Source organism: Babylonia areolata, chromosome 34 (assembly GCF_041734735.1).
Source record: "Babylonia areolata isolate BAREFJ2019XMU chromosome 34, ASM4173473v1, whole genome shotgun sequence".
NCBI lineage: Eukaryota > Metazoa > Mollusca > Gastropoda > Neogastropoda > Buccinidae > Babylonia > Babylonia areolata.
Window position 1 is genome coordinate 20,159,185 of NC_134909.1, and position 10,000 is coordinate 20,169,184.

The 10,000-nt window shown below is 46.6% G+C and overlaps 1 protein-coding gene across 7 annotated transcripts in view; it reads right to left on the reverse strand.

The window, feature by feature from the left end:
• LOC143277426 (neogenin-like) overlaps positions 1–10,000 on the reverse strand; it is a 64,359-nt gene that overhangs the window by 10,707 nt on the left and 43,652 nt on the right. For 6 of the 7 annotated variants that reach the window (XM_076582235.1, XM_076582236.1, XM_076582234.1 and 3 more), the window contains 5 exons: positions 9,492–9,686; positions 8,896–8,985; positions 7,122–7,412; positions 3,402–3,498; positions 1,518–1,627 (listed from right to left, as the gene is read on the reverse strand). In XM_076582235.1, the coding sequence (XP_076438350.1) occupies positions 1,518–1,627; positions 3,402–3,498; positions 7,122–7,412; positions 8,896–8,985; positions 9,492–9,686 (783 nt within the window). Of the gene's footprint in view, positions 1–1,517; positions 1,628–3,396; positions 3,499–7,121; positions 7,413–8,895; positions 8,986–9,491; positions 9,687–10,000 lie in introns of all 7 variants that reach the window. The other variant, XM_076582233.1, reaches the window with a different exon arrangement.

Consider the following 10,000-nt stretch of genomic DNA (forward strand, 5'->3'; position numbering starts at 1 on the left):
TTACAGGATCTTTAACGTGCGTATTTGATCTTCTGCTTGCATATACACACGAAGGGGGTTCAGGCACTAAGCAGGTCTGCACATATGTTGACCTGGGAGATCGTAAAAATCTCCACCCTTTACCCACCAGGCGCCGTCACCGTGATTCGAACCCGGGACCCTCAGATTGACAGTCCAACGCTTTAACCACTCGGCTATTGCGCCCGTCTTTCTGTCTATTTCAAACGTTCATCTTTGGTTCCATCCGTCCTTCATCTCTCATGTTTTCCCCTCACTCACCACACACCCTACCTCTCAGCTAGGTTTATTACTGGCGATTACACCACAAGAACCCCCGGAGCCATCACCAATATGTTATCTACCCTGCAGCTGCCAACACTACAGAAACGTAGAAGTGATCTACGCCTAACTTTTCTGTACAAGGTGGTTGAGGGGTTGGTGCCGGCCATACCGCCTACTGGTTTCCTGACTCCACACAAAGAAGGACGTCGCATCAAACCTCGCGACTTTAGAGAATACGACAGCAACAAGTGCCATCTCCAATCACATCAGGAACAATTCAAGATCCTTTGTGGTAGGCAGATCTCAGACTGAGCAGTTCAGAAACTCCTTCTTCATTGGCACTGTTCGTGACTGGAACCATCTGGACGAGGCAACGGTGACAGCAACATCTGTTGAGAGCTTCAAAGCTCGGCTCTCAGGACACCAGTAATGTAATGCTAGGCTGCGCACTCCCCCCCCCACCGTTGCGTTTATGTCATAAGTGGCTATAGCAACGTATTCTACAGATACAGATACCCGCTCGTCTCCCACTTTTTGTATTTATTTATTTATTTATTTTTAAATGATAACATTCAAACGTGAAAATTAATTAATACTTTAACCTAGATGTCACTTATCGATCAGTATTTCTGACAAAACATAAAACACAATACCTTCTCCGAAACATCACTGAACACACCTTTCAGGTACAAGACTAACAAAATTACAGAAAGAGAGAGAGGGGCGGGGGTGCAGAGAGAGAGAGAGAGACAGACAGACAGAGAATGAGAGAGAGTGAGTGACAGAGAGAGAGAGAGAGAGATAACGATATATATATATATATATATATAGAGAGAGAGAGAGAGAGAGAGAGAGACAGACAGACAGACAGACAGACAGTCAGACAGACGGAGAACGAAAGAGAGAGAGAGAGAGACAGACAGACAGACAGAGAGAGAGCGACAGACAGACAGACAGACAGACTGACAGACAGACTGACAGAGAAAGAGAGAGAGGGGGAAGGAGGGACAGAGAAAGCGGCAGAGGCACAAAGAGAGATAGATAACAGACTAACAGAGAAAGAGACGGATAGACAGACAGAGAGAGAGAGAGAGGGACAGAGACACAGAGAGAGAGAGAGACAGAGAGAGAAAGGGGAGAGGCAGAGACAGAAACAGACAGACAGATAGACACAGACAGAAACACAGACAGACAGAAGAGAGAAAAAGGCAAACTAGCACAGGGGCAGCCGTCACCTTCAATCCGGCCATTGGGTAAGCTCGGCTCGGTCCAGTTCAGCATCAGAGAGGACGCGGCAGGGGAGGACACCACCGTCACTTTGCCTGGCGCGGTAGAGGGCGCTGCAAAACCAAGACGGCACATAACAACTTCCAAACTGACTCATAGCCACGCAGAAAAAGGCACTGGAGGCTTGCTTAACTCTCTCCATACGAACGGCGAAAGAGACGATGTTAACAGCGTTTCACCCCAATTACCATCATCAAAATATTGCAAGCGGAAGGCTCTTATACTGAAGAGGTGAATGTTGACAAAGAATACCACAATTCTGACGACGGAAGCTAAAGGTTGGGTCATTCAGACACCCACTGGACATCCGAGGGGTCTGTGTAGAGGAGAAGAGAGGACTGGCCGTACTGAGTGAGTTAAACAATAATGGGGTGAGGAGGTGGCCGAGCGGTCATGCGTCCGATGCAGGTTCGAGTCCAATATACAGATCTGAATTTTCACTCAGTCACCCCCTCACACCCTCCACCGACTGGACCTTGAGAGGTGGTCCGGGTTCTGGTCTTTCGGATGAGACGATAAGTCCCGGGTGCGCCATGCCCTTAGCGCACGTAAAATAAACCTGTGACAGCAGAAGGGTTGATCTCTAGCGAAATTCTAGAAGACCTCTTTGATAGTAAAACAAATACAACTGACTTACAGACAGCCGGAGAAAAAAAAAGAATTAAAAAATAATTTAAAAAAAGGGTAGTGCTGCTCTCTAGAAACGCACTCTTCCTGAGGAGAGCAGCCTGAATTTCACAAAGAGAAATCTGTAGAGACGACAAGAAATACAATACAGTACCAATACAACAGAATAGCAATCATCACAGTACAATAAAATACAACACAATGCAATGCAGCAAACCACAATGCGATATAACACAATGTTTACAACGTACAACAACATAATACAACGCAACACCGCAACAAGAAATCATACAATACATACAATGCATTGCAATGCAACACACACACACACACACACACACACACACACACACACACACACACGCACACACACACACACACACACACACACACACACACACGCACACACACACACACACATACACACACTCCCCCCCCCCCACACACACGCACACACACATGACACACACAAACACACACACACACACACCCACACGCACACACACACGCACACACACATGACACACACACACGCACACACACATGACACACACACACACGAACCCAAATCACCGGTAAATACTGGGTCAGAAGTCCCACCCTGACCAAAAGAATCTGCCACGGCACACCCTCAACATTAAGTTAGTCAGACACAGACACACACCATTTCAATCCAATGCTTTTTCTTGCGCAGCCCTTCACCCTGCATGCTAAAAAGAAAGAAAAAAAAAGAAGCTCTTTTCACAGTACGCAGCCACGCACGCCGGCATCCACGCAGAAAAACAAAACAAAACAAAAAAACCCACAAACAAACAAAAAAAAACAACAAAAAAACCACGCACACACATTCACTCTCTCTCTCTCACACACTCACTCTCTCTCTCTCACGCACACACACACTCTCTCCCTCTCTCTCTCACACACGCTCTCTCTGTCTCTCTCCCCCCCTCTTTCTCTCCCACACACTCTCTCTCCCTCTCTCTCTCACACACACTCTCTCTCCCTCTCACACACACTCTCTCTCACACACACTAACTCACGCCCACCCACCTGCCCGCACACACACAGCCACAGACCAGTTCTCCTCCCAGTGTTGTCCTCACAGCAAACTCATACGACACAGACACACAGATACAGACACCTCCCACCCACACACACCCTCCCCACAACACCCCCACCCCCCAACACAGATCCACAGACCTGTCTGTTGTGTGGTCTGTACGACAGGCAGGGACCACCCGCTCTGTTCTCCCCCCAGTGTTGTCCTCACAGCAAACTCGTAAGGCGTAGCCACCTCCAGCCCTGTCATCATCATCACCAGCATCGTCGTCAACATCATCGCCGTCGGCATCATTGTCATCACCATTATCATCGTCGTCAACATCGTCATCATGATCATTGTCGAAATAACCGCGGCAACATGGTCATCACCATTATCATTGTCGTCATTATCATAATCATAATTATTGTCAACATAACAATAATCATCATTGTCGTCACCACCAACGTGTCCGCCATCATCACCGTCATCTGATTGTTGTCATCGTTATCATCATAATCGTCATCATCATGATATCGCCATCGTCATCACCGTCATCTTCATGACCATTGTAGTCATCATCGTCTCCGTCATCAACATCGTCGTCATCATAACTATCGTCGTCGTCTTATCAACGTCATCGTCATCACTATGATAATTAATTGCATACAGTTTTACGCTTGTTTGGGAAGCTAGATTGTTCGAAGTTTTGCACTGGAATACACACATAAACCCAAAGACATACACTGGAATAAAAATTGACTGATACGTAAAGAATGGTTTTAAGTAAATTTATATTCTGTATCACTCATATTGCTTGACTTTGCTTTAGATACAATATCGTAAATGAACAGGAACTAATGTGCCGTTTGTAATATGGCTAAAGACGACGATATCCATTTTAAGTTTTGTTGCCCTGCTTTTTACGATCTTGTAGTGAAGATAAAACATTCAAAGCGTTAATCAGAACCTTGTGGTTTCAGATTAAATAAATTATGTTGTTGTCAACAAGAAACGTGATAAGTCTTGTTGATTTAGCCTTCACCTCTACACTCCATCTCGCTCACTACGATCGGCTTCGGATCCACTCTGTTTACGTATACCCAGATTCAAACACTCGACTGTTGGCCGCCATTCTTTCTCTGTCTCTGGACCTTGCAATTGGAATGAACTTCCTCTTTCGCTTCGTCTAATCTCCACACTCACCTCTTTCAAGTCTGGCCTTAAAACTCACCTCTTCCCAAAATAGCCGCCCTTGCCTGCCTCTTCCTTGTCCTTAGTTTCTACAGTTTAAGAGTTATGCATGCGTGCGAATGACTGGTGCGAAAAAGCCCTTTGACTTGTCTATGCACAATATTCAGCGCTATATAAATACCATTATTATTATCATTTATTTTATATTCATGAGCAGCTCTGTTCCAAAGCGATAAGAGCGGTACCCACACAGGATGCTACTGGAGAGTGGTTCCATATTTCTTCTTCTTCTGCGTTCGTGGGCTGCAACTCCCACGTTCACTCGTATGCACACGAGTGGGCTTTTACGTGTATGACCGTTTTGACCCCGCCATATAGGCAGCTATACTCCGCTTTCGGGGATGTGCATGCTGGGAATGTTCTTGTTTCCATAACCCACCGAACGCTGACATGGATTACAGGATCTTTAACGTGCGTATTTGATCTTCTGCTTACATATACACACGAAGGGGGTTCAGGCACTAGCAGGTCTGCACATATGTTGACCTGGGAGATTGTAAAAAATCTCCACCCTTTACCCACCAGGCGCCGTCACCGTGATTCGAACCCGGCACCCTCAGATTGACAGTCCAATGCTTTAACCACTCGGCTATTGCGCCCGTCAGTTCCATACTTCAATTGGAGTCCCTCAGGGCTGCCTTTTGTCCCCTACGCCGTTTAACATATTCATGGAACGCACCATCACTGACGCGCTTGAAGATCATGTCAGCACAGGCGGAAAAACCATCACGAACCTTCGCTTCGCAGACGGCATCGATGGACTGGTATGGAGTCAGCAAGAACTCGCCCAGCTTGTTAAAAGACTGGATGAAACATCGACAAAATATGGCAAGGAAATCAGCACCCAAAAAGACCGAGTTGATGGCCAGCCACACCGCCACAATCACTGCTGATATAGCTGTCCAGGGACAGAAACTTGGTACTGTTCAACAGTTCCCTTTCCTGGGATCCACCATCAGCAGTGTGGGATCCAAACCAGAAACCATCTCAAGGGTAGCAAAGACAACATCAGCACTGTCCAGACTGAATCTAACGAGGAAGGGCAGCACCATCTCCATCAAACACAAGAGCAGCACGCTATGTTATAAATGTATTCACAAATCAGCCCCTTCCTATCTCTGTGGCTGCCTTCACCTCTACACTCCATCTCGCTCACTACGATCAGCTTCGGATCCACTCCATTTACGCATACCCAGATTCAAACTCTCGACTGTTGGCCGCCGTTCTTTCTCTGTCTCTGGACCTTGCAATTGGAATGAACTTCCTCTTTCGCTTCGTCAAGTCTCCACACTCAGCTCTTTCAAGTCTGGCCTTAAAACCCACCTCTTCCAAAAATAGCCTCCCTTCCCTGCCTCTTCCTTGTCTTCAGTTTCTCCAGTTTTAGGGTTATGTGTGCGTGAGAATGACTAGTGCGAAAGCGCTTAGATTTGTCTATGCACAAAATTCAGCGCTATATAAACACTATGATTATTATTATTATTATTAAGATCAGACTCATGCGTGTAATAGTATAATCATTCCGTCTTCCTGCATGCACTCGAGACATGGACCCTCAGGGTGGATTTGGAAAGAAGCAGTAAAGCCATGGAAATCAGGTGTTATCGCAAGATACTAAACATCAGACACATTAATCACATCACCAATGCACAAGTACGGCACACCATCAAGCAGTACACTGGACCTTGTGAAGATAATAATGCTGGCATCAGTTAAGTAAAGAAAGCTACACTGATGTGACCGCTTAACACTTTCTTAACTCTCTCCATACGAACGGCGAAAGAGACGACGTTAACAGCGTTTCACGCCAATTACCATCATCAAAATATTGCAAGCGGAAGGCTCTTATACTGAAGAGGTGGATGTTGACAAAGAATACCACAATTCTGACGACGGAAGCTAAAGGTTGGGTCATTCAGACACCCACTGGACATCCGAGGGGTCTGTGTAGAGGAGAAGAGAGGACTGGCCGTACTGAGTGAGTTAAACAATTCTCCAAGGAACTGTTGAGGGAGGGAGACGGAAGGAATGTAAAAATAAAATAAATAAATAAATAAAATAAAATAAGACTGACAACGTTGCAGAAAGGACAATAAAACCATGTTCAGAAACCCAGGCTTTGACACACAATCAACAGACTTGAATTAATCTAGTGAACGATTCTTCTGGGAGGCGGGCCTGATGACTTTCCACAGAGCTGAGGGAGAAGAATAAGATTGTAATTATGTACGAAGCAAGTAAGGTGCTATGCACTGCCGTCTCTTTGATATCATTTTGCAGAACTATAGTTTGTTAACTGTTTCCTTTGTTAGTTTACTTTAGCACCATGACCTTAATCTGAAAAGATATTTGTATTCGCATTCTCTACCCCCCCCCCGATACCCCCCCACCCCCCGCATCCCCTTCTCAAACGCACATACACAAAAGTACCGTAACCGCCACTATCAACAATGTGAACACAGATACACGAGCGCACACGAACACACAAACACATTCACATTACACACACATACACTCGCCCCCTCTCTCTTTCACACACACTCACATAACATGTGACCCTCGCCCCGCACACACACACACACACACACGCTCACCCCACCCCCCACCCCCAACCCCCTGCCCCAGACCAACCTACCTGTGACGGTCAAGAAAGTGGTGGTGACGTTGAGGTACTGATACTTCTCCCCGCTGATGGCGGAGTACCGAATCAGGTAGACACGGCCGTCAGTGGGCTGGCGGAGGGGGGAAGCCAAAGAGGAGGAGGAAGAGGAAGAAGAGGAAGCGGAGGAAGAAGAGGAAGCGGAGGAAGAGGAAGGGGGCGGTCTCTTGAGGAGGGAGGGGTCTAGCCAGCTCAGCACCATGGAGGAAGGGGAGAGGGGCAGCACCTTCAGTTTGACGGGAACCTCCAGCTTGATTTCCGGTGGCGCTGCAAGGACGGACAAAAAGGGAGACGACTCGGAATCAACTTCCTGCCTGCTGCATGCATGCATGCATGCGACGTCATTAGACAAGCTACGACACAGAGCCATATGAAAACAAACAACAACAAAACCAAGCATTAACAACAACAACAAAAAGAAGAAGAAGAAGAAGAAGAAGAAGAAGAAGAAGAAGAAGAAGGAGAAGAAGAAGAAGAAGAAGAAGAAGAAGGAGGAGGAGGAGAAGAAGAAGAAGAAGAAGAAGGAGAAGGAGAAGAAGAAGAAGGAGGAGAAGAAGAAGAAGAAGAAGAAGAAGAAGAAGAAGAAGAAACGTCTGTTTGGTATTATGGTCTTCCTTTGTCTTTCTAGCTGACCACATCCCCCTGTCTCTGTCTCTCTTTCTCTCATGCTGTTGTCTCTTTATCGCTGGCTCTGTGTGTGTGTGTGTGGGGGGGGGGGGGGACTGCACTTAATTATTATAGGACACCATTGTATAATCATAAAGACACTGTCAGGTTCACCATTACGTCACACCGAAGACGTTCAGTAGCTCACTGTGTTACATAACATTGAGGATATTCAAGAACTGACCGCTATGTCACGTTAAAGACATTCAGTAGATCTTCCTTGTATCGTAATACGGCCGTTTAGTAGATCAGCGTTACGTCGCATCAAGGTCACTTACCAGGTCACCATTTCGTTACATTAAGGACATTCAGTAGCTCACCAGTACGTCACATTAAGGACATTCAACAGCTAACCATTACGTCATATCAAGCTGCTCACCATTACGTCACATTAAGGACATTCAATAGTTCACCATTAAGTCATGAGGACAGGCAGCAAAAGAACATTCAGCAGCTCACCATTACGTCACATTAAGGACAATCCACAGCTCACCATTACGTCATATTAAAGAGGACATTCAACAGCTCGCCATCAGGTTACATAAAAATCATTCAGCAGCTCGCCATTACGTCACATTAAGAACATCCCACATGTCATAATCACGTCACATAATGCAGCTGGTCATTTTATCACATTAAGGACATTCAGTAGCTCATCATTACGTCCATTCAGCAGCTCACCATTACGTCACATTACGGACATTCCAAGCTCATCATTACATCACGTAACAGTCATTCAGCAGCTCACCATTACGTTATATTAAGGACACTGAGCAACTCACCATTACGTCACATTAAGGACACTGAGCAACTCACCATTACGTCATATTAAGGACACTGAGCAGCTCACAATTACGTCATATTAAGGACACTGAGCAGCTCATCATTACGTCACATTAAGGACACTGAACAACTCACCACATCACAGTACGGACATTCCAAGCTCACCATTACGTCACATTAAGGACACTGAGCCACTCACCATTACGTCATATTAAGGACACTGAGCAGCTCACCATTACGTCATATTAAGGACACTGAGCAGCTCACCATTACGTCACATTAAGGACACTGAGCAGCTCACCAGATAAAGTGTGTATCAGGCGGAACTCTGGAAAGCTCTCTCCGATAGGGTTGAATGCACGGACACTGACAATGTACTCTGTGGCTGGCTCTGTAGACAGAACACACACACACACACACACACACACACACACACACACACACAACCACACACACACACACGCACGCACGGACACATAAACACACATACATACACGCACACACACTCGCGCGCGCGCGCACGCAAACACACACACACACACACGTATACCAACCCACCCATACATCATCATCAGAACTCATGCACGCACATAAACACACATGCGTACACACGCACACACACACACACACACTCACAAGTACACACACATACAAACAGACGTACATTAGTTGAACATGTTTGAGGAAACACTAAGAAACACATACGCACGCGTGCACACACACACACACACACACACACACACACACACGAACGCATATAGACACTCGTAAATGCTTGCATGCACACACAAGCACACACACAGGCACACACACACACACACACAAAAGGGCTTAGCAGGGGAAGAACCATACAAGCTGACCGCATCCAGGGGGGTGGGGGTGGGGGGGGGAACTCACTGAGGTCTGTGATGACGTAGCGCCTCACTCTGGGCCCCAGGACCACGCGGTACACCTCGGGGATGTAGCGTCCGTAGCCCACGATGTAGCCCATGACCGGCACGTGCAGGTCACGCGGGGCGGACCACGTGACCGCCAGGCTCGTGGCGGTGGTCTCCACTTGCATGGACTGTGGCCGGTCTGGTTGCTTCATTTCTGTGTGGGTGTGTGTAAGGGGAGGTTATGGATAGCTGTTATGATTGCTTCTTTCCTCTCTCTCTCTCTCACTGTGTGTGTGTGTGTGCGTGTGCGTGTGCGTGTGTGTGTGTGTGTGTGTGTAGGGAGTGGGTATTGGTAACAGTCACCATTGGTGGTGTTGCTTGTCTTCATTGTTTTCGTCATCATGATCATTATCACATATCAATACGTTGTTGGCGCTGCTGCCGCTTATAATGTTAATGACACCTACGACCATGATCATGATGGTGGTGATGATGATAATTATGGTGTGGTGGAGATGGTAATAGTTG